Genomic DNA, 25,845 nt, shown 5'->3' with positions numbered 1-25,845 from the left:
ATCGTTGGGGGTGTTGAAAGTCTTTTTCAAGTGGGAGAGAACAATTTTGTTGGTGAGATGAACAATAACCTAGATAATATTTGGTGAGGCTTTTCTTGGTCTAATTTATGTTATTGATGACTTTTATGTCCTTAGTTTTGGTTGGATTTATATTGTTCAGGATTTATAAATTTTAGAATTTAAATAAAAGTCTTATGTAGTAAGTTGATATTATTATGTTTATTCCTTATTCAAATGTGACTTAAGGAAAACTTGATAAGACTAGGGTGATTGTGTGTCATCCACAGTCTAAATTGGGTCATGTTATTTAAGTGATTAGCTGCTTATGTCAAATGAATTCATCGTCAAAGATCTCGGCGTCAAATTATTCCTCCCGCTCCAACGCAGCAAAATCCACGAAGAAATGTTGACACACCATGGTGTGGAACAGGACCACATAATGTCCAAAGAAGAAATATTTAAATATATTGTACCTTTGAATGTGTCATCTTAAATAAAAAATATTATTTCAATTATTTTTTAAAATTTTAAAAACTAATTCTTTTAAAATAATAAAATTAAAAACAAAAAAAAAAAAACATGTCACAAGTCCCACTTTTGACATATAATAAAGACAAAAATATTGGAGATTTTGAGAATAGGGGGTATGTTGCAAGAGGGACTTGTGATATAGGGGTATGTCGCAAATCAAAGTTGTGTCATGAAAGTCGGCGGATCAAAAGTATGGCGGTTTTGGAATATTTGTTTCAACTAGGCCAGATTTAGAATTTTGGTTTCATTTTAGGGCAGAAAAAAATTCTAGTAATAGTTCTAAGTGATCTGTTCAATGTATTAAATTTTATTACAATAATTCATGGCTAATCAACTTATTTTATGGATTGAAAAACCTTGATATAACACTTGATTTTTATCGTTATCACTCTAATAGTGTTGATATTGATGATTATACTTGTATCATGTGTGTGGTTGAGATACAATGTGAAGTTATTATAAGGTCCAAATTTGTTAAACTCGGGTGGGAAAGATACATTATATTATACCAGTGAAAAGAAGACATCTTTATTTGTATTTTTATTGTATGTTGTCTAATTTATATTTTATGTGTTTTTAAATAAATTTGAAAAAAAAAAAACCAGATTGTTATCGAAAAATTTGAAACAGAAAAAATGTTCAACTAAAAGATATTTAATTTTCAAGAAAAAGGGTATATTTTATGTGTTTTTAAATAAATTTGAAAAAAAAAAACCAGATTGTTATGGAAAAATTTGAAACAGAAAAAATGTTCAACTAGAAGATATTTAATTTTCAAGAAAAAGGGTAATTTTGCCTAGAAGAAGGTTTGATCCAAAAAAATAAGTGATGGTTAACTTTAGAGTTATCTGTATAATGCTAGTATGACTACATGCACAACCATTTAAAATATAGAAAGACATTTCATTGAACATAAAAATTAATTTAAAAAATATCACAATAAACAACACAAGATAACACCACGAACTATTTTTTTCCTAAATTGTCGGAGTTCCAATCTCAATAAACAACCTAATGTAAACAAATTAGTCTTTGTGAGCTTGCCTTAGTTTGTAGAGACATTGCATAATATATCTATCGTCAGAGTTCAAACCCCAAACACCCCACTTATTCACCTTAAAAATGTGAATAGAGACATTGCATAATATATCTATCGTCAGAGTTCAAACCCCAAACACTCCACTTATTCACCTTAAAAATGTGAATTTCTAGCCACTAGAATACATGACAAATAAAATGTAAACAAATTAAATTCTCATAAGAAACTAGTCATTACAATATTTGATGTTGTTGTGAATTGATTCACAACTTGTTTGAATCAATTAACAAATAGAATCATTTTAGAAACCTATCAAGCTTTGGTGAATGTGTGTTTTATTAAATAAAGAAAGGACAAAAACACAATTAATATATGATTAATTTTAAATTAAAAAAATCAAATTTCGATATTAGATAAATCACATGCAATTCATTTTTTTCCTCATTCTCATGAATTAAACATGACTCTTGGAGTCATTTATTTCAATAAAAAACAACACTGCCCTACTACATGCACAAACCAACATATACACAAAGAATAAATATCTCCCTCATTTTTTTCATGCATTAAATATGACTTTTTGAGACATTTATTTCAATAAAAAACAACACTACAAACTATATGTACGAGCCACCAATATATCTTGTAAATGATACATATCTCCTTCATTCTTTGTGTGTTAAATATGAATCTTTGATTCATGCATGTCGTGTGAAGTAAATATTATATATATGTTAGACATACAAAGTGATTGTAAACTTTAAACCCTCTTACATTTATGTACCTATTATCAATCAAATATCGAAAATTTTATTTATTTATTAATAATGTCATAAAATCTTTTTTTTTTGACAAATGTCATAAAATCTTATAATGTTCTATTATTTTATGGAAAAATTATAAATTATACTATTTACCACTTTGAAATTATATACGAACACCACGCCGTCAATTATGTTTTTAGTCTCCCATTTGTTTTCATATATTTTTTTGTATTTTTTTTTGCGCAAATGCGTAAAATAAAAGACACTTATGTGAGCGCATGGATACCATAAATTAATTTTGTTCTCTCTAAACATTTATACACATACTCTAGTGTATATATTATCAAAATAAATTGATGCCCTTTTATGTACAGGGCCTTGGACAGTCGACCATCCTTACCATACTCAGGGACACCACTTTCCTATAATGTATACTATTTTCTGTGTGACCATTCTTCCATTCTATCATCACCACAATTTTTTAACCTCATTTTCCACCACAAACCTTTCTCAATTTCCTCCCCTAACTCATTTCTAGAGTTTTTCATGCTTCTCTCTTTTCAATTTAATTTTAAGGTATAATAAAAGACCTTTTTACTTGTTTACCAATCAATTCAGGGTCTAAGTTTTGGGTTTCAATTGTTGAACTCTCCTTCTAGAGATCCAACTTATACCAAAGTTAGGATAAAATTAGGGGGAAAACATCACATCGTTTGATTTAATTGTCAAATCAAACAAAAATACTATTAAACAGCCAACCAACAAAATGTCGTGTCTACCAAAATTTCATTGTGTGTCTCGAAACAAATAAAAAGGAAAGAAACTAAAAACTAAGAAGTGTTTTGAGCTATGGATGATAAAGGTGACAAAACCAATTGGTAACAATAGAATGAAATCGAGTTACTCTATTTTCTTTTGTTTAGCCGTTTTCTTAACATTAATAGTAACTTGTTTTGTATTCTCGGTGTTGGTAAGGTTTCATGTAATACTCTGAAAATATTGTAAGTTCCATAAGCTCAAAATCAACCTCGATATTATTTCAACTGACCGAGCTTGTTTAGAGAAATATCAACAGAGTCTCAAAGTTTGTTCTCCAAGAAGTTGAGAGCCACAAATCGTCAAAGTAGAAATATCTTAGTTTGTCTGTACAACTCAACATCAACATATCATTTTTTAACCTCATTTGAGTCATCACATATGATCAGTCCAAAGGTTCATTGATCTATATGATCAATTTTCAAAAGTATTAGCTTTACATTTCGAGCATATGATGGACTGCACCCCTTCTTTTATTTTGTCTCTTTTTTGATAGAGATAGATGAAGTTTACCTTTTTCTAGACTCCCTTTCACTTGATTCCTTTGTATGTGGTTCAGGCAGCTCCTGTTTGTTTAAGTTCATTGTTTGATATAAAAAAAACATTACATTATGCTTAGCAATTTGTAACATTACACTCCAACCTCTTTTATAAATTGCATATTCAAATGTTAAACTTGAAGAAATGATGGAGTCATCGCTAAAGATCAATAAGCTTTATGTCAAATATTTAGTAATGTATCATGATCTCTTTTATTTCAGGAATAATAATAGTGTTTTAGTTTCTTTAGTATGTTCTTTTTTGTAACATGGTAATAAAGTGCCTGATAACCTAAAAAAAAAAGTTAGTTATTACATTTAATTTTATCCTTAATTTAAGTGGTCTTTGAGTTATTAGATGACTCATTTCCCCTTACATGTGTCTATTTAGGTATTTTATGTATTTAATTAGTTTCTCATGATGTTTATCCATTAGAAGCATTTTATGCTATAGCTGGTGTTTGGTTGAATGGGCAGGTTGTGAATTTTGGTGAAGTTTATGAAGTGGAAGAAATAGTCGCAATAAAACGGTAGTTTGAATTGTGACTCTTTCAAAATTTAGTCATGAACTTACAAAACTCGTATACTCAAGAAATTCTTGGTAGATGTTAGACAATTAAGTTAATAAGGATCATATTGTTCTTGAGAGTATATTGATAAATATTAGGCAATTAAATTATTAAGACCCAAATCGTTCTAGATAGTATAATGATAAATATTAGGCGATTAAATTGATAAGGACCATATTGTTCTGGATAATATAATGATAAATATTAAGCAATTTAAATTAATAAGGATCAGACCTTTTTGGATGGTATAATGATAAACGTTATGAATAAATGTTATGCAATTAATCTAGTAAGGATTTGATTGTTCTAGATAGTGTAAAGACAATATTATGAATGTGATTGTGTGTGATTTGTGTTTAAGATAGATAATAAAAAATAAGGGTAAGAGAATCACACAAGAGAGTTATCCTGATTCACCCAATATGGGCTAGTTCATTCCCCACACTTCGCTTGAGATTTTTCACAGTAGTATTCAACTACCAGAACGTCCTGAGCAGCACTATTCTTCTTGATCACACAAGATCAGTTTCTTACACTTTGTATTATCAACTTTAACATGCTTTACAATTCTCTTGCTTTCACCCTAGAAAGGTTGGTACACTTATTCTCAAACTACTATTCCAAATAGACTTGAGAAATGGATACAATGATTATGATAAGATTGTTTGGGATCGATTTAATACTCAACTCGTGTTTGAGGGTATGATGATATGAACACACTCAGAATATGTGATCCACAAATCTCTTATTGTTTGGAGTGTGTTAAAGAAGAAGAGATTATGATATTTGCACTTAAAAGAGGATTATGGTTAAAATCAATCTCTGCAGCTTCTAGAAACACACGCTTCTTGGAGTACAAGTTATGTGAATCATATCTTCAATAAAATCTTCAGTGATCTCACGCATAAAACAAATCTTCCAAGATTGTGAAACAAAGAATGTATGATGTCGTACTCATATGTCAGGACATCTAGTCCAACATCTTGCTAGAACATATTGTTTTAACAAAATGCGGCCAACACAATATAAAAACCTAAAAATTATTAACGGTGTTTTTTTTTATTAAGTTTTGATTTTGATTAAAAGTAAAAATATAAATGTTTTTTGCTTACAAATTTTAACAAATCAAACTAACCATGATTATCTATTTCAATGACACCAACAATATAGCAAAAAGATATAATCTAATTTTTTTTAATGACACCAACAACAATTTTTATTATAGAAAAAATTGTTTAAAAGTATAATTGAGATAATAAAAAAGTAAGTATAGATATATTCATCTAGCTTGTTATACTTTTTAAATGATAAAGGGAAAAAAACTGGACATATATATACTCATATCGTGTTTGTTGCACTTTTATTTTAATATTTGAATTTATTCTTATCTATTTATTATATGTGCTATTTGCATTGAAAATCAAGGGTAGTTTTGAAAAGAAAAAAAATCAACCCAAAAAAGTCAAAACATGTTATTTTCTATATATATAGCTTAGATAACTTTGACTTTTTTTTTTATGGAAAGATAAAGATAAAGAAAACAAAACAAAAAGAAAGGGACAACTAAGCTCTTGAGAATCAAGTTCTCATAGAGTCCGTAGAAAGAAGGTATAAAATGCCAGCTAGAAGGGGAGGGGTGAACCAAAATATCAATGCTATTAGAAGCTCTTAACTTAGTAAGGAAGGTTACACATCTATTTTCTTCTCTCAGCGTGTGAACAATGCGAACATGCCAATTTCAATGAATAAAAATATTTGATATCTTAGATCAATGTGACATATTTGTAAAACCTTGGTGTTTAAACCTGGAGGATATCAACACAATGAAGAGAATCTGTGTAACAAGTAATTGTCTAGCCAACAATGTATTGCATGAAGCTCAACCTAAAGAATATCAGAGGATCCCGAAAGTGATCAAACACATCCTGATTGTTATACCTATTGCACACATAGTGGTGCATAAATGAGAGGGATATGCAAGAGTGGTGCATATTTTTTTTGAAGAAAAAGAGTGGTGCATATTGGAGAGGGGTATGTGCACCTAATGTTTCAATGTGCTGTTGTACCATAAATATTAATTTGGAACTTAGAGTTTTTCTTCTAATCTGAAGAAAACGTTATGGTTTATGAATAAGTCATAGGTTTCATTTTATTTTATGGAATAAGTTATAAGATTTCATTATAAGGAAATAAAACATGCTATATTATCACAAAGTTGAGTTCTGTCCATTTTTTTTATCATCCGTTAAATTTACTGAAAAATTTGAAGTTCTTTGTCTCAATATCAAGATGATTTTGGAAGTTAAGGAATAATATTGATCGATTCTAATGATTAAAAGAAGTTGAAATGTGCTAGCTAAATTTTTTTTTTTTTGAAGAAACTGTGCTAGCTAAATATTAATTTTGAACTCTTAATTTAGTGGTTAAATTTAAGCTCCCAACAAATACTTTAAAATCAACAAGCCTTTATTCTTGTTTGGTATGAAAGGTTGATTGAAATCTCCACCATAAAAAAGAGATAGAGAGATGACTTGCAATAAAATAAATGGAGAAAAAATATTTAAGAGCAAAAATTTAAGAAAAATGATAGAACATAAGAGAGAGAAAGATGGAGAGTATCCATTTCCAAAAAGTGTTTTTTGAATTCAATGAAATTAAAATGAACAAACTAAACTACTCTTCAATGACATTCACCGAATGACTAAGCTGCTACATTTGATAAAAAATTAGTAGTGAAATTGTTTGGATTCATTCAGATCCCATAAATATATGAGCTCAAATCTCTGTCTTTGTTGGTGTGATACTTATCAATTGTATGTAGGCAATACACAAACGCTCTCTAAACCTTGAGTCCGATGAACCCTGAGATTCGCTTAACCTTTATTTAATTAAAGATAAAATAAAAGGTTAGTTTTAAATTGTACTCTAATAAGAAAATACCAGTAATTTGGCATTAATTTTGTCAGTTACCTTGCAGCAATTCTTTCAAACACCTTAGTAGTTGGAACAATTTTTACTTTTGTAGTAAAGTCCTGCTGGAAGGATGGCTATAAGTTTTTTTTGATGAGAAAAAATGATGACGCAAATAATGTTATTTTACACAAGATTATTGACCAATGTTCAAATACTTTGTTTATACTGACATATTCAAAGAGATATTTTTAACACATACAAAAAGACAAATACAATCTTACGTTAGCGTGAAAATCAAATAACAAAAAGAGGCAAGGACACAAAGGTATCTCCTTGTCTAAAACCCTGTTCGGAATTAAAATAACGTAGAAGACAGCCAATAAGCAAGACAGAGAATGAGACATAATTAACACAAACCACGATCAAAGAAGTCATATTTGTGGGAAAATCCGTAGAGTAAAGAAATGCTGAGAAAGGGTCATTCAATCTTGTCATATCCACAATAAAGAACACCATATTTGAGTATTTAAGTGATCTCCACGTATCCGCGCGTGCGCGCCTATGTGGTACTTAATAAACATAATATCTTTAGAAATGAGCACTTCACAAAAAGTTACCGAATAGATCATATAATATATGTGATCTATCAATAATTTCATATCATTATATTTTAATATTAATAAGCATTCGTGGAAAGAGAGGGGCTTATTATTGTTGCTCGCCTACACAACAAGCACCACTTACCTATTCTTTCCAATGGGGTACCTATTTGGTAACAAAGCTTATAGAGCTAAACCTCCCTGACTGAAATTCCAAAAATATAGCTAATTAGCTATACATAACCATCAGAAGTTGCGTTCCAATACTCACTGTATCTTTCCACCTTCATCTATGGTGTTTGAAGCATTCCCCAAGCTAGTAATATCTCTATAAAATAATAATATGATATGATTTATATGGCAAAAACTGAGGTCAAACTGCATTAGTAGCACTGAAATGATATGATAGCATTGTTCGACTCATCCTAGAAAGATATCGTGTGGCAAACATGGTGACATCAAGCTCGTACAATTCTATTTCTACGAACTAAAATTAGTTACATTCGTTGTAGATAGAGCTGTAAACAATGATGTAAACAATGATGTTCTTAATCAAATTGAAATCAATGTTTTATAAAATGGGAGGGAATTCTATAAGTTGAAAAGCCTTGTGCAGTGACCGTTGCACACTATTATATTATGTTGTTAGTAAACAAAGTTTCATTCGTTCTTTCAACAACAAAAAAAAGTTTCATTCATAACCAGTAAAGTTTGAGCAAAGATTCAAATCATATAATACCGTTATTTTATCAAATCATTTCAGTGCTACATAACTATCGGAAGATAACTTTCGAGAATATTGGAATGTAACTTCCGAGTGGATCGGAATGAAACTTCCGATGGTTATATACAAGGGCCTTTTTGGAACTTTAGGGGCTTGTAAGCAATAAATCCCTTCCTGCATTGTGCTCTTTTCAAAAGACAGTCACAGAAGCACAAAACAACCACCATCGCAAAGCCTGATTGAGAACAAGAAGAAAGGCAAAAATATTCAATGCACCTAATTTGCTATAAGATTGAAAATGCAACATGTTGTACATACACCACCTGAACACCTTGCGCACCCTAGAATTCCCTAATAGAAATTGTATAATTTGCCCATAAATGATATGTACCACTTACAACTATTGGATTATGGTTTTGGACAAAGCAATATGATAGATAGAAGAGTGAATATCGCACATATCCACTGATTTAGTAAAGAGATCACGAGTTCAACTCTCCCGCTAATATATCACACAGACTTCTAATGTTTGGTTTTTCTGTTCAAAAAGGTATATATATAGGGGTTTGCTAGAACACACCCACTAGTTTTTATGTGGGAGTGTTTTAGCAAGTTATAACTAAAAGGTTAATAAATACACCTTAAGGTGTATGTTGCTATAACACACCTTCTAACAAAAACAAGTGGGTGTGTTCTAGCAAATCCTATAGGGGTTTGATAGGATACACCCACTTACTTTTTAGAAGGAGTATTTTAGCAAGTAAATAACTAAAAAGTGGTTAAATACACCCTAAGGTGTAGCTTTGCTAAAACACTCCCACATAAAAACTAGTGGGTGTGTTCTAGCAAATCCCATATATATATATATATATATATATATATATATATATATATATATATATATATATATATATATATATATATATTTTGGTATAGAGATGATAGAAATATGCAGTCACACACTCACGTTTTCTTCAGAAACAAGAGCATACCGATGGTGTTACACGAAAAAAGAACAGAGATGAAAATTTTATCAGCTACAAGTTGTAACTATCGAGCCCCAAATCCCTCAAGGCATCAGTAGCAGCTTCCTTACAGTTGGCATGTGTTTGCTTTGCTTTCCTTATGTGTTTCTCAATTCCATTATTAAGCAGAATAGTTCTGTACAACATAAATAGTGTAAGCGGGCATCATTGTAATACAAGGATTGGATAATAACACAGGAGACGAAAAAAGTGTAGCACTCATGCTTAAATCTGTACAGTACCCTTGTGAATGGGTTCGAGTCACTGTAAGAATGATGCAAATACTGGCAAGTGTCTCGAGAGATTTAAAGTGATAAGATAGAGCCACGTGGCTAGCAAAAACTCGGAAATTATGAACTTGCCTGTTCTCTGGGTTTCTCGCTACTAGATTTCTGATCATGAGACAGGAGTTTCTTTGCATTTGGTGCGCTGCAGGAAATTTCTGCATGGCTTGAATAGCAAGGTCACCAGCACCAGCTTCAATGGCACGGGATGCATTTTCTGGGGATCTTAGCGAAAGTACTGAAATAATAGACATGATCTGTATCACAAATAAAGTAAAAACATATAAGACGCACATATACAAACTTAAAGGATAATAACAAGTATATCAAGAATTGTACCAATTATAGAAAAAATTATATGCTGGATATAATGATAGCCATGGATAGGTCTTGATCACATTATATAGTATCAATTCCTATAACTGCATTTTAAAAACATACTCCACAGATTCACACCCACATGAATAGTATTTTTATTGCTCCTACACCTTTGCTTTTATTACCTGCATTTTAGTTAACTTGAATATGGTCTACTCTAGAACATTTATTCCACAAATAAATAGAACATGAATACTATTAGAGTACTGGCATTACAGTGAATAATCAATGAACGTACAACATATAACTTAAAATTTAAAAATGTAATCATCTAAATCTTTATCCTGATCAAAATTGTAAAACAGTACAAACAAAACTATTTAACTAAATTCAAATACAACATAAAAAGATAATTAGATACAGCACATGATGTCGAATTGAAACAATCCCGTAAAAATTCATAAGCTTGTGGGTCCTGTTTTGAATAGGATACATCAACGCTAATTAGATACATATTGTATAGTCAAAATAATACATACTTAGGTTATTTTAGCTCATCACCAAAATATTGTTTTTGGTTCAGTTAATCAAAAACAACAGAAACTAGAGTGTATCGAATATGATCTTCCCAGTCATGTACATTATTGTTGAAATTACTCTATAACTTAAGAGTAGTTTATTTCGATGTGAATGGTGCTCCTTTTATAGGAGAGAATACAAATAATCAACTCTTCAATTTACGGAGTGACATAATGAAAAATAAACAACCATTAAAATAGAATAATAATAAAAGGAAATAATATATATTTCAACAATTATCATTGTGAACCCCTAAGCGGATATAGCCTCAATTTTGTGGAATAAAACATGGTTATCTTTATTATTGTATACTAGCGTTTAGATGGGTACTATGTGCCCGTCTGTTCACTCTTCTTATTGCGCTAATGCGTATAAATTATGAACAGTAGTTTTTATGAAATTTTGATTGAAATTAATTTGATTTTAATTAAAATTATAGATATAGATAATAGATTTTTGGATTTTTATATTGTAATAAACTATAACAATCTTTTTCAATGATACCAACAAATATAACAAATATAATATAAATTCTTATCTTTTTAAATGACACAACAAAATAACATTCTGATGGTCAAATTTGCTTAAGGGTATAATTGGATGGGGAAAAAGCCCGCCCAAAATGATCTACTTTCTTTATATATAGTATAGATAACTGAATTTTGTAAGTGTTGACACCCATAACTTAATCAAGTATATCACTCCAGTTTAACTACAAAGTAAATCCTCATTACAGCTTCTTATTTTGGATGGGTAAAGGTAAATAGATAACTGAATTTTGTTAGTGTTGACACCGATAACTTGATCAAGTATATCAATCCAGTTTAACTACAGAGTAAATCCTCAGTACAGCTTCTTATTTTGGATGAGTAAAGGTAAATAGCATCCTAAAATGGAAGAATAGATCAGTATATAAACTACCATGAAATCAATCTGCCAATGAAAATCACTATACTTTGAGTAGGAAGTTTAAGACTGATGGTTTGAACTATTCAAGGTTCTTATTGAAGAAGTTGAAGGGATTTGTGAAATGCTTGAGCGATATGCACTCAGTCGATCCTTCATTTATATATACTACCATATTGAGAGACTTAGTGAGCAGGCTAAGGGATCTGTGAAATGCTTGAGTGATATGCACTCAGCTGATCCTTCATTTATGTAAACTCCTAGAAATAAATACAATTAACATTTACAAAGAGATTAATAATAATGCTACTTCCTAATTCCTATGTGCATGAATGATATTTCCTAGATACATGACTAGCTAGGTATGTGAATCTGAATATGATTGCCACAACATCCGATACTAATCAATACTAATTGCAACTATTTCCATTAGATCTTACCTCTTGCAAAACAGTAGGATCGTCAGCATATCTGGCTGAAAGTTTGATTAGCTTATCCATACCCCCTTTCCCAACAATTGCACTTTTGTTTGCGTCACTTCCTGCTAGCTGATCAATTAAACATATAAAAGTGGTATTCAATTCAAGAAAACAAAAATTAAATATTTAAAGTAAAATATAAAGCTAGGCCAGGCAAACTATATCTTCACAGGCAAATGTGACATTGGTGCCTGTGTTTGAGCCCTGGAAGCAATCATTAAGATTGTGTTTGGATGGTGAAATGTTTTGAGGTGATGTAAAATTCAAATACTTTTAGGAGAATTCTATTGTTTGGATGATAATTTGGAGAATTTACAAAATGATGAAAACTTATGAAGTATTTTGTTCAAGTTAAATTTAGAGAATTTCAAATGACACCTAAAAGTAAAGATTTCAAATTTCTTCATTCTTCATTCTTATAATTTTTTTAATTTTTCATTTTGGTCCTCAAATTGACCCTAATAAATTTTCAAAAATTGCAAATTGACCCCTAATTTTTTGGAAATTACAAATTGGTCCCTCAAAATTTTCTTAAAAGTTGCAAATTGACCAATAATTTCAATTTGGCCCAAAAAAATTAAGATTTATAAAAGTTGTTCAAAAATGATGACATTGAAATTTTTTATTAGTCAATCCAAACAAGAATATTTACAAATGAAGGCAGTTTAATTGAATTGCCTAGAATTCTAAATTCTTTAAGATGTTTGGATTTTATGGCGTGTTTGGTGAAATCATACGGTCACAATGTGATTTAGTTAAAAGTCTGACGAGTATTTATTGCCAAAATCACGGTGGCACATCCTGATTTTGTCGAATTCATCGTCAATCTAAACATGCACTTGCAATAAGAGTTTCACTACTAAATAGTAATAGTAAATCAATTGAATGACTTCAATAAAGGAAACTCTTTCAACTATTGGGATCAGACTCCACTAAAGTGACCTACTCTTTCAACTATTGGGATCAGACTCCACTGAAGTGACCTTTAAATTCTTACTTTACTAACCGCTTACTTTAGATGAGTCAAATCCCGACTATAAGCAATATAAAAAAGGAGAATATATACTAGATAAAAATCAATTTCATACCAAATTATTAAACCATTAATTGCAACTCCCTCCCCTTCTTTCCTCAAAAGATCTATTTCGTCATGATGCTCATGTTTGCAACCTATCCTTTTAAACCATTCCACACCTCCCTAATTCTGCAGTAGAGACCAGACCGTACACGCAAACACAAATCAAAAAAGAAAAAATAGTACTTCCTAATGGAAAAACAACACCACTACTCACTCCATGAACACCATATGTCGCTGCTCAAAGAAAACCACAAAGTTAAACCAATAAAAAATCCAATTATAAACACTAATTTGAAAACGAAGATGACTTTGATATCCAACTCCAATACAGCAAAGGTAAGTATGAATATCATCAGCCACACGCAATGATAGGAAAAAGCATCAAAATGGCCCAGCCCCAAGATATTGGTATAATCTTAGGCTCATGAAATGGACCCCCTATAAGAGGAACTAGTGATACTAACTATTCCACAACGAAACTTTGCACTCATTTTGTCAGGACCGAAGCACGCTTTGAAGCACTGAAAAAGCTCCAGTGCAATCCTAAAACAACCTTGTGAACCATGAAAATTAAAAAATGATATGAATTAGAACCAATTAAACATAAAGTGTGTCACAGTTCAATCATAGATCAAATAAAGTATAGCTAATTAATTTGTAGTGTCACTTACATTGTGGCCTGACGAAGTGGAACTGAATTGTTGAATATCACTCATTGATAATTGATAGAAATTAAACAATAAAGCTTAGAGAGTCTCTCATATCCTTGATGACGAAATTAGAAAGTAACCAGTGTTCAAAGCTTGACTGACTCTAAGTAACAATCAATCATATGTGTTAATACTAATGTAATTGTGTTATGTATTTTGAAATAGGAGAGTACATTATATATACAACAATAGATGTAAGTAATGTGCAAAATATTAAATTAATTTCAAACATTAATATGAGATATTAACACATTTGTGCCGAGTGATTTTATAGGGAGTAACGGTTTTAGAAAAACTAAAAAAAAATTGGCCACTAACATAAGGAGATTTTTATTTTCCAATTACAAACAATTGGATGATGAGGCCGGTTAAAGGATCAAAAATCTCCTTATGATAGTGGCCAAATCTTTTTTATTTTTTACTAAAACCGTTATTCCTTGTAAAATCACTCAGCACAAATGTGTTCATATCTCTTATATCTCATATTAATGTTTGAAATTAATTTAATATTCTGCACATTACTTATATCTATTGTTGTATATATATAATGTATTCTCCTATTTCAAAATACAGAATACAATTACATTAGTATTAGTATTAACACATGATTGAGAGTTGCTTAGAGTCAGTCAAGCTTTGAACATTTATTACTTTCTAATTTCTTCATCAAGGATATCAGAGACTCTAAGCTTTATTGTTTAATTTCTATCACTTATCAATGGGTGATATTCAGCAAATTAGTTCCATTTCGTCAGGCCACAATGTAAGAGACACTACAAATTAATTAGCTATACTTTATTTGATTTATATTGAATTGTGACACACCTTGTTTTATTTGTTCTAATTCATATCATTTTTTAATTTTCATGGTTCACAGGGTGGTTTTAGGATTGCACTGGTGCTTTTTCAGCAGTTCATAGCGTGCTTTTGTCCTGACAAAATGAGTGCAAAGTTTCGTTGTGAAATAGTTAGTATCACAACTACATTGATGGTATCACTAGTTCCTCTTATAGGGGTCCATTTCATGAGCCTAAGATTATACCAATATCTTAGGGCTGGGCCATTTTGATGCTTTTTCCTATCATTGTGTGCGGCTGTAGATATTCATACTTACCTTTGCAATATCAATGTCTATAATATGTCAATTGGAGTCGGATATGAAAGTCATCATCGTTTTCGCCTTAGTGTTTATCATTGGATTTTTTATTGGCTTAACTTCGTGATTTGCCAGAGCAGCGACATATAGTGTTCATGGAGTGAGTGGTGGTGTGATTTTTCCATTAGGAAGTACTATTTTTTTCTTTTTTGATTTGTGTTTGTGTGTACATGTGTGTAGGGTCTGGTCTCTGCTGCAGAATTAGGGAGGTGTGGAATGGTTTAAAAGGATAGGTTGCAAATATGAGCATCACGAACGAAATAGATTGTGTGAGGAAAGAAGGGGAGGGAGTTACAATTATTGGTTAATAATTTTGTATGAAATTGATTTTTATCCAGTATATATACTACTTTTTTATATTATGTAATAGTTGGCTTCTAACTCTGGCTTTTAAGCAAGCTTATCAGCTATATATTCCCCAAAGAATGGGTAATATACATATTTTTATATTGAGTGAACAAATAAGAGATGAACAGGATATCTGAGACACAAATATTAAATCATACGCTGGTACCGGTGATAAAAATTTAAAACACGTGAACTATAAATATTCCAAGAAAACTTTCAGCTCAAGAAGAAAAGGTGACATAATAACCATTAAACTGCTAAAAAGGAGAAAATTCAATCAATTGCTTCAAACAACCAATGGCTGTGAAAAACACTACTATTTTGCTTAGAAATTGTTAAAAAATAAATATAAATGATGATGACGACGATCACGACTATGATAATAATATTTTACGGTATATGAAGCGGATACAGCTTTTTTGGGCTGGACCATCTCTTCAATCCTTACCCTTCATTTTAACTATTTTATCATATTATTTAAGTTATCAATAAAAAAATAGTTAAATCTCGTTAAAATAAGAACAATCCACAACAATAAACAATCCACAACAATAGGAACAATATTGGACATTATAAAAAATAAAAAATAAAAACCTTATTTTGACCTTGTATAAAAAATATTGTGTTTTGATGTAACATTTTTTCTTCCATTTTACCCTTTACTTAATTATTTTTTACTATTTTATCGTTTCTTGCCAACAAGAGCAGAAATGTTAGAGCCCATCTTGACACTAATAATAATAATAATAATAATAATAATAATAATAATAATAATAATAATAATAATAAAAGGTCCAAGCGGCATTTCTAGAGAAGCAATTACAACTTATACCTTTGAAAGTAATGAGCAACAAACTTTGGCCACATCTGTGTTGCCTTGTTCACCACTGTCATCTATACATTTGAGGACTACATCAATACCACCTTTTTCAGCAATGGATTTACATATTTCATCCTGCGACAGAATATAAAAACTCAACAGACATAATACGAGACAATGTATACTTGTTAAAGTGTATCAATTGATGATTATAACCAGCCTCACAAAACATAACATACTAAATCTAAACCTTAAAAAACATTAAAAGTCTAAGGGTGGGAACAGAACAAAGCTCGAGTTCAAGTCACACTCGTTGAAAACTCTTGAAAATTTCAAGTCATTGTCTAATATAAAGTAAAATAGGCAAGTATCACACATCACTGGCCCTAAGTTTGTTTTTTCCATTAATATGACCACTTGCATTGTCAACCAGTTTCTTCATGAAGAAGTAGATCTTAGAAGGATGCCTTCAGAAAGTTGCCACCAAGGTTATCCAACTCAAGAAAATGAATGACAACCATTGCAGTAACTCAGCATTTGGCATCATATAGACAGAGATAAACAGAGCAGAAAAGCTTTTAGGCTTTCAATGGCTATTCTAAGATAAGAGAATCAAGGATGAAAGCAATGATTTGAGAGAGAGAGAGAGAGAGAGAGAGAGTCGGCTAAGGAAAAGTAACAGTACATTTGAAATTTTCTCTTAATCAAAATTGTTTCTTGTGCAAAACAACCGCAAAATGCGTGTATATAAGAACAGAGAGAATCCAAAAACTATACAATTAAAATACTGATTTTCTTGATGTAGATTTAGATTTTACTTCACTTACATTTACTGCAGTGGCCTTTAAAGTGATGCATGCTGAAACTAGGTCAGGTGAGCTAAGTCCTGTGTGAAGAGAATCCACAAGGGCATCTGTAATTCCAATCTTGGCAAATTTTCGTGCATACCCATATACCTGAAAATCAAATGTATTGGATAGTTTTAAGTCGTGATGTGCACAAAACTGAAATGATAGTAATTTTATAAAAATTTGTAAGACCCTCCTGTTCACCAAAATTAAGTTCATATCACATTTTTCTTCTACTTTTGTGTGTGTGTGCATGACACGAGATTTCTTCAATTTAGTAGACCGTATGCAAATTCAAGCTGCTTTAACTTACTTGAGAAGCTAGAACACGATTGTCATCAGGTGTCAAAAGTACACGAATAGCATCATATAAACTTTGAATGCCAGGGTTCTTATGTATGGACATTATCTCCACAATTAGCTCATCAACTTTCAATTCCATAAATGAGTCTTTGACAATCTCATCACCAGTCGCAGCTGAAGCCACAACACGGAAGCTACTATTTAAGACATCAATGTTTTGCTTGTTATCATTTATGATACCAATTATAATCCTTGGTCCATTACTGTTCTGGAATGTTCCTGTACTTTGAACATCTGCAGCAACAGAGGTATAAACATTATAATATTATAGAAAAAACAAAAGAAGTACAATTTATGCAACATTACACTGTTTTTCAGGATTATTAAACAATCAAAGCAAATCAAAAACATTATCAAGTCCACAAATAGGTCCAAGTTTTTATCATTCACCCAAGATGCTAGAGAGTAGGGACTTATAGCTTATGAGTATAATGACTATACACTAGCATGTAAAAGAGTTTTACACACTCATTCAATCATACCTCACCATAATAACACTTTGTTATATGACTTCCTAAAACATCTCAACAGATATTTACATGCTGAAATATCATTGGATGACTACGTAAAACATTTTTAACTGTCACTACATAGTCATTTAACTGATATCAAATTGAATTTAGGTAATTTGTGACAAAAATACAATAAGGTTAATGGACATATAATATGAAAATCAGTTTTAGATTGATATTCAATGAGAGAGCTTCATTTTTTCCATTTCATGCCATCAATTACAAAATACACTAACAAAAGTGTGATGATGTGGTAGTATAGTACATTTTCATTGAGTAATAAGCATTCAATGTCAATAGAATTGATAGCAGAATTATTCATTAGTGCTGATTTGGTGCTGATTTGTTGGTCATTAAACCAGCAGATTTGCAGAGACTTGATTGCAAGTCAAACCAACATATTCTATATTATTGTACAGTTATAATTCTGTAATTATGTATTTATTGAATAGCTTAGCTGTAGATAACAGTTACAATTGTATCAGCACTATTTAAATGAAAACAGTCCAGAAAAAGGGATCACAGTTTTGACCCTAATTTCTCTGAGTTTATCATAGTCTCTGAGTTTAACATGGTATCAGTCTAGGTTTCGATCCAACACAGAGTTTTCTTTTTGTTCCCAGTTTAGTGTCTTTCTCTAAGTTTTCTTGTTCTCTCAGTCTCTCAATTTCCTGCCAAGTCTCATAGCCATTTCTCTAGTGTCTTGTTTGTTTTTCCCCTGCTGTGATTTTTTTTCCAGCACCATGTCTACAGAAAAGTTTGATAAGTTTGATGTTCTTTTTGTTCGCCTAAATGGAAAGAACTATTCCACATGGGCATTCCAGTTAGAGATCTTTGTCAAAGGCAAGGAGCTTTGGGGTCATGTTGACGGTACCGACCCCGCTCCTAACAAAACAACTCAAAAGGAGGCGCATGCCAAATGGGAGGTCAAAGATGCACAAGTTATGGCATGGATCATAGGATCTGTTGATCCTAATATTGTCCTCAATCTCAGACCCTTCGCTACAGCAGCTAAGATGTGGGAATATCTGAAAAAAATTTATAGCCAGAACAATAGTGCTCGCAGGTTCCAACTTGAACATGAAATTTCAGTTTATCAACAGGAAAGTCTTTCAATCTCTGAATTCTATTCTCATTTTATGAATCTTTGGGCTGAATATACTGGTATTGTTTATAAAGATTTGTCAGCTGAGGGACAAACTGCAGTCCAAACAGTTCATGAGACCACAAAACGAGACCAATTTCTTATGAAATTGAGATCTGATTTTGAGGGCATTCGGACTAATCTCATGAACAGAGCTACTGTCCCCTCTTTGGATGAATGTCTTAATGAATTGCTTCGTGAAGAACAACGTCTCCTCACTCAGACAACCATGGATCAAAAGAAATCTGCTTCCCTTCCGGTGGCATATGCAGCGCAAGGAAGACCTAGAAGGCGTGACATGAGTAATGTCCAATGTTTCTGCTGCAAAGGTCTTGGACATTTTGCTTCCCATTGTCCTAAAAAGGTTTGCAACTACTGCAAACAAGAAGGCCACATTATTAAAGAATGTCCAATCAGGCCACCAAGGAGAAATGCAACAGCTTTCACTGCTTCTGCCGGTTCTTCTACTTCTGTTGTTTCCGTGGATAAGAATTTGCCTAATTCCGTGCCAACGTTGACACCTGAAATGGTTCAACAAATGATTGTTTCAGCTTTTTCTGCTTTAGGTATTTCAGGTAAAGCTTTTTCATCTAGTTCTCCTTGGTATTTTGACTCCGGGGCATCTAATCATATGACCAATAATGTTGCTGCTCTTAAAAATGTCACAAATTATTGTGGTGATTTGAAAATACATACTGCAGATGGAAATAGTTTACCTATCACAGCAATCGGTGATATTTCCTCAACTCTCACTGATGCTTATGTTTCTCCCGGTCTAACCAGTAACCTTATTTCAGTTGGCCAATTAGTTGACAATGGTTGTAAAGTTGAATTCTCAAATTCTGGTTGTTATGTGCAGGATCAACAATCAGGGAAGATGATCGCGAAGGGGCCTAAATTTGGACGTCTTTTTCCTCTTAATTCATTGTTGTCTTCGTTTTCATTACCGCCTTTTATTTCTTGTAATTCCGCAACTGTTAGTTTCCAATCATGGCATAAGCGTCTTGGTCACCCAAACTCAAATGTACTTCATGGTTTAATAAAGTCAGGAGTTCTTGGCAATAAACATTTCCCGTCTCTTAGTGCTGTTCAATTTGATTGCAATTCTTGTAAACTTGGTAAAAGTAAAATTTTACCCTTTCCAATTCATCAATCAAATGAAAATCAGCCTTTTGATATGATTCATAGTGATTTATGGGGAATAGCACCTGTTATATCTCATGCACAGTACAAATACTTTATAACTTTTGTCGACGACTATAGTCGTTTCACATGGGTCTATTTTTTGCGTTCTAAAGCTGAAGCATTCACTGCATTTAAATTCTTCCATGCCTTTGTTCAGACTCAGTCTTCATCTAAAATTAAAATTTTACGTTCTGACAATGGGGGGAATACACATCTCACTTATTTCAAGAATTCTTGCAGGAAAATGGCATATTATCTCAAAGGTCTTGTCCTTCCACACCCCAACAAAACGGGGTAGCGGAAAGAAAAAATCGCCATCTTCTTGATGTGGTCCGTACTTTAATGTTAGACTCGTTTATGCCCTCTCGGTTTTGGTGTGAAGCACTCTCCACTGCTATACACCTCATTAACCGCTTGCCTTCTCAAGTTTTAAATAATGATTCTCCCTTCTTGAGGTTATTTGGTAAGCTACCAAATTATTCTACTCTTCGCACCTTTGGTTGTGTTTGTTATGTTCATCTTCCGCCACAAGAACGCACCAAACTCACAGCTCAATCTGTTAAATGTGCTTTTCTTGGCTACTCGGCCCATCAAAAAGGTTTTTTATGCTATGATCCTAATCTCCATAGGATTCGTGTTTCAAGAAATGTCATCTTTCAAGAAAATGCATATTTTTTTGCTACTAACCAAGATAATCATCCTTCTATATCAAAATCTGTTTTGCCATTATTTCCTAATAGTTCTGAAGGTGAACAAACGCGTCAACCTCTCTTGGTCTATCAAAGACGTCCAACTGTTCCACCACTCCCTCCCGATCAATCTCTGAATGTTGATCCGACATTTCAACCAGAACCAGCACCCTTACGTCGCAGTACTCGCGATCGTAAACCCCCAGAGAAGTATGGTTATTCTAAACCTTTATCTTTGACAGCAACTTTAGCACATGTTCCTATTCCTTCATCATATAAACAGGCTATGGAGAATAAATGTTGGCAGGAAGCTATAGAAGCTGAACTTCTGGCACTAGAGGAAAATCAGACATGGGACGTTGTGCCATGTCCTCCGTCCGTTAAGCCTCTTGGTAGTAAATTTGTGTTCAATATAAAGATTCGTTCAGATGGATCAATAGAGCGCTACAAGGCTAGGTTGGTTGTTCTTGGGAATAAGCAAGAATTTGGTCTAGACTATGAGGAGACCTTTGCACCTGTGGCTAAAATGACTACTGTCAGAACTATTCTTGCTATTGTTGCATCTGAATCTTGGTAAATTCACCAGCTAGATGTGAAAAATGCCTTCCTTCATGGTGATCTCAAAGAAGAAGTTTACATCAAACTTCCTACTGGTATGCCCTCATTACCTAATACTGTTTGCAAACTCAAGCGTTCTTTGTATGGATTAAAACAGGCACCAAGAGTGTGGTTTGAAAAGTTTAGAACAACACTACTTGGCTTTTCCTTTCTCCAAAGCAGCTATGATCCATCTCTCTTTCTACAAAGAACGTCAAAAGGAATTGTGATACTTCTTGTCTATGCGGACGACATTGTCATCACTGGCTCAGATCAAGAGGCTGTTGCGACAATCAAACAACTGTTGCATACAACTTTCCACATGAAAGATCTTGGACAGCTCACTTATTTCTTGGGATTAGAAGTGCAATTCCAACATAAAGGCATCTTTGTCACTCAGCACAAATATACTCAGGATCTTATTCATATGGTTGGTCTCACCAATGCAGCTCCAGTTGACACTCCCATGGAGGTTAATGTGAAGCTACGACGAGATGAGGGTGAACTCCTACAAGACCCAACTTTTTATCGAAAATTGGTTGGAAGTCTTATCTACCTAACCATCACAAGACCCGATATCTCTTTTGCTGTCCACACAGTCAGTAAATTCATGCAAAATCCGAGACACTTGCATCTTTCTGCGGTGCAACGAATCATTAAATACTTGCTAGCCACTTCCAAGCGGGGTCTTTTCTTTTCGACAGGTGCAGCAATACAACTTCAAGCATACAGCGATGCTGATTGGGCTGGATGTCCAGACACAAGGAAGTCTACGACTGGATGGTGTATGTTTTTAGGAGATGCTCTTATCTCATGGAAATGCAAGAAACAAGAATCGGTCTCTAAATCTTCAACTGAAGCAGAATATCGCTCCATGTCTGCAGCATGCTCTGAGATTATTTGGTTGCGAGGTCTTCTTTCAGAACTTGGTTGTTCACAACCACATCCAACTCCGCTGCATGCTGATAATACAAGTGCCATACAGATTGCTGCAAATCCTGTATACCATGAGCGAACGAAGCACATAGAGGTTGATTGTCATTCAATCAGGGAAGCCTATGACCGCAAAATTATCACTCTGCCTCACGTGTCTACATCAGTTCAACTTGCTGACATACTCACAAAATCCACGACACGTCAACGCCATAATTTCTTAATCAGCAAATTGATGCTTGTAGACTCACCAGCATCAATTTGAGGGGGGATGTCAATAGAATTGATAGCAGAATTATTCATTAGTGCTGATTTGGTGCTGATTTGTTGGTCATTAAACCAGCAGATTTGCACAGACTTGATTGCAAGTCAAACCAACATATTCTATATTATTGTACAGTTATAATTCTGTAATTATGTATTTATTGAATAGCTTAGCTGTAGATAACAGTTACAATTGTATCAGCACTATTTAAATGAAAACAGTCCAGAAAAAGGGATCACAGTTTTGACCCTAATTTCTCTGAGTTTATCATAGTCTCTGAGTTTAACATTCAATCCTTAAAATGAGAAGAGTCGGTTGATTTAGTCCTTCAAATTTGTAAAATAGCAATTTAGCCCCTTAATTTGAACATATCAATCAATTTAGTCCTTTTTCCAAATTTGCACTATAATGTTAAAGGTTCTATGTTTGTCATATTGAAGTCAATGTGCATGTTTTTAATTGGTTTTGATGAATCTTTGGAAAAGAGATATTTTTGGTGTAGGGACTAACTTGATTGACATTCTTTAACTTAAGTGACTAATTTGTTATTTCGTAAATTTAAGAAATAAATTGACTGACCCTCACAATTTCAAGGATCAAAATGCTCATCATATTCTTTAAATCCATAAGATAATCGTTTATCAACTTAATTTACATCTTATAGCATAAGCACTTATATGTAAGCTATTTCTATAACTAGAGACAAAACAAAGTTATATTGTTTTTGTATAAGCTATAAATAACTTCTTTTCATAAGCTATCTTTGAGAACTAATAAAAATAAGCTGAAAACAGTTTATGAACATATCATAAGTTGTTTTCATAAGTTCTCCCAAACAGTTCCATAAGTGCTTATGTCAGTTAATAAGCTCAAATAAGCCCCCTCTATATATATAAAAAACACAGTGAACATACTTAAGCAAGAGAAAGAACCAAAGCAAAGAACTAACCATAAACACAACAAACATTCATGAGCAAAAAATGAAGAAATTCAAAAAACTAACCATGAAGCAACAACGCCAAGGCATTCAAACCCGAAACAAGAACAACTCGAGATCCATCACTACTCCTTATCTTTTCACAAACACCACAAACCAACTCAACACCTCCATTTTTCGTCGCAATAGCAGCATTACCATTCCCATCATCACCACCACACAACTCAACAAGTTTATCAAACACTTCCACCATCTCATCCAATGCAATCTCTTCATTCTCAAACCGTTTCAGCTTCTCTAAACACTCTATCACCGGATTACTCTCTCCAGGAAGCGACGTTACAATACCTGTTAAAACAATGACTGAATCGTAAGTCTGAAGCACTGCCACGGACACCGGACACGACACTGACACGAGTAATGATTTGATGAAATGGATTAATTGAATGTAATGAAATGTGTTAGTGATACGGACCTGAGAGATCGACGCCTTGGAGAGTGAGAGTTTGGATGGCGTCTTGGAGAGCTTCGGTGGGGTCCATTTCAAGGTCGTTGATGTTTTCCAAGACTAGATCGTTGAATGCTTCTTGTGAGATCGCACGCGCCGTCGTCTTTGGTACACCCATTCTGCTGCTTTCTGTTTCAGATACGAATGCTGTGTTTCACTCTTTCGCTTTTGTTTTCTTCGGCTTCAATATTTTTGAACTTGGGAACATGATGAAGCACAACAAGCACAGGTTTAGTGGTCCCACCTGCCACTATCAAAAAAGAAATAAAAATTGAAAATAAAAAATTAAAAGTCTTTTTTCTTCTTTTCTATTCTTAGGTAAAAATAATTAGGGTTAAATATGTTTTTGGTCCCTATAAATATGTCAACTTTTCGTTTTAGTCCCTCTAAAATTTTCCTTCAACATTTAATCCCTATACAATTTTCAATTACTACTTTTGGTCCCTATTTTTAATTTAATTTTTGTATTTTTTATTGAAATTATGCAGAAATGTGTAAAATATTCTAAAAAAAATTCCTAAAAAAAATTAGATTTTTTTAACAAAATACAAATTATGAATTTTTAACCGTAAAAAATATAAAAATTCATATTAAATTCATGTTTTGTTAAAAAATTCTGATTTTTTTTTGGAGTGATCCTTATAATATTTTGAATTTTTCTGAATTTTTTTATTAAATAATATGAATTCTACATATGAGTTTACTTTAAAAGAGGGACCAAAAGTGAAGATTGAAAATTTTATAGGGACTAAAAGTTGAAGGAAAAATTTAGAGGGACTAAAACGAAAAGTTGACATATTTATAGGGACCAAAAACATATTTAACCCAAATAATTAAATGGAAAAAATTTAAATTTTTTTTTTTTGAAGGAAAGAAACTTATATCATTTCATTACTTAAAATGTGTTCAATACAATCTGGTATTTCTACCAAAATTTGGAAACTAGCTGAGGATGTGGCCGCCTTAGCTAATCTATGGGCTGCCTCATTTGCTTGTCTCCTCACAAACTCAACACTAGAGTTGACATAGTACTGTTCAAAGATAGTTTTACAATTGTGAATAATCATCCCAAATTCTGTAACATCCTGATGTGCAGATGAAAAACTATCCACCACTTTTTTAGCATCAAGCTCAAAATCGATAGGTCCTAATTGTAAGTGATGAACCCATTCTAAAGCTGATAATAGTCCAAGAGCTTCGCCGACGTGTACCTCACAGACTGGAGTAAACCATTCAGTTTTTGCCAAAACAAAAGTGCCTGTATCATCCCTTATACAAACTCCTATTCCCACTCTATTAGAAAGTTGGGAGAAAGAAGCATCAATATTGCACTTAAATCTTCCTTCAGCTGGTTTGATCCATTTCACAGTTCCTTCTTGTCGTAGATGTGAACAAGATGTATTACAAATCCTACGTGCATCTTGCCAATCATGAAGCATAACTTTTGCTCTCTCAACAACATAAACTGGAGCATCAATTACCTCATTCCACACTCTATTGTTTCTTTGTTTCCATATACTCCACAACACACAACAAAATAAATCTGCATCATCCTTAGATAAATCCTGTAATGCTTTGAAGATAATATTCTTGCTATCCAGATCTTGTTGTAGCAAAATAGAAATAGATGAAAAGAAAGGAAGCATACTCCAAACATTTAAGCTGCT

The 25,845-nt window shown here is 32.6% G+C and overlaps 1 protein-coding gene across 1 annotated transcript; it reads right to left on the bottom strand.

The window, feature by feature from the left end:
* Positions 1-9,407: 9,407 nt before the first annotated feature.
* Positions 9,408-24,386, bottom strand: LOC146953443 (ARM repeat superfamily protein). The gene is made up of 8 exons (XM_085709859.1): positions 24,146-24,386; positions 23,737-24,018; positions 17,359-17,642; positions 17,025-17,153; positions 16,210-16,332; positions 12,047-12,154; positions 9,882-10,060; positions 9,408-9,655 (listed from the first exon to the last, which is right to left on the bottom strand). Exons 1-8 carry the CDS (start codon positions 24,294-24,296, stop codon positions 9,532-9,534), a joined length of 1,380 nt encoding a protein of 459 aa, XP_085565985.1. The 5' UTR covers positions 24,297-24,386; the 3' UTR covers positions 9,408-9,531.
* Between the last annotated feature and the right edge of the window lie 1,459 nt (positions 24,387-25,845).

This window comes from Medicago sativa, chromosome 1, assembly GCF_051527215.1.
Source record: "Medicago sativa cultivar Bolivia chromosome 1, Bolivia_mono, whole genome shotgun sequence".
In the NCBI taxonomy this organism is placed as follows: Eukaryota; Viridiplantae; Streptophyta; class Magnoliopsida; order Fabales; family Fabaceae; genus Medicago; species Medicago sativa.
The sequence above is the reverse complement of the archived record's forward strand: the minus strand, read 5'-3'. Positions and strand labels throughout refer to the sequence as shown.

What these genes read in the sequence shown, in the direction of transcription:
- LOC146953443 (XM_085709859.1), bottom strand. Translation starts at nt 24,296, where the DNA reads ATGGGTGTACCAAAGACGACGGCGCGTGCGATCTCACAAGAAGCATTC. An exon ending in GTTGCTCATTACTTTCAAAG is followed by an intron (nt 12,155 to 16,209) that starts GTATAAGTTGTA and finishes TTAATTGATCAG; the next exon opens with CTAGCAGGAAGTGACGCAAA. An exon ending in GCGAGAAACCCAGAGAACAG is followed by an intron (nt 9,656 to 9,881) that starts GCAAGTTCATAA and finishes TATGTTGTACAG; the next exon opens with AACTATTCTGCTTAATAATG.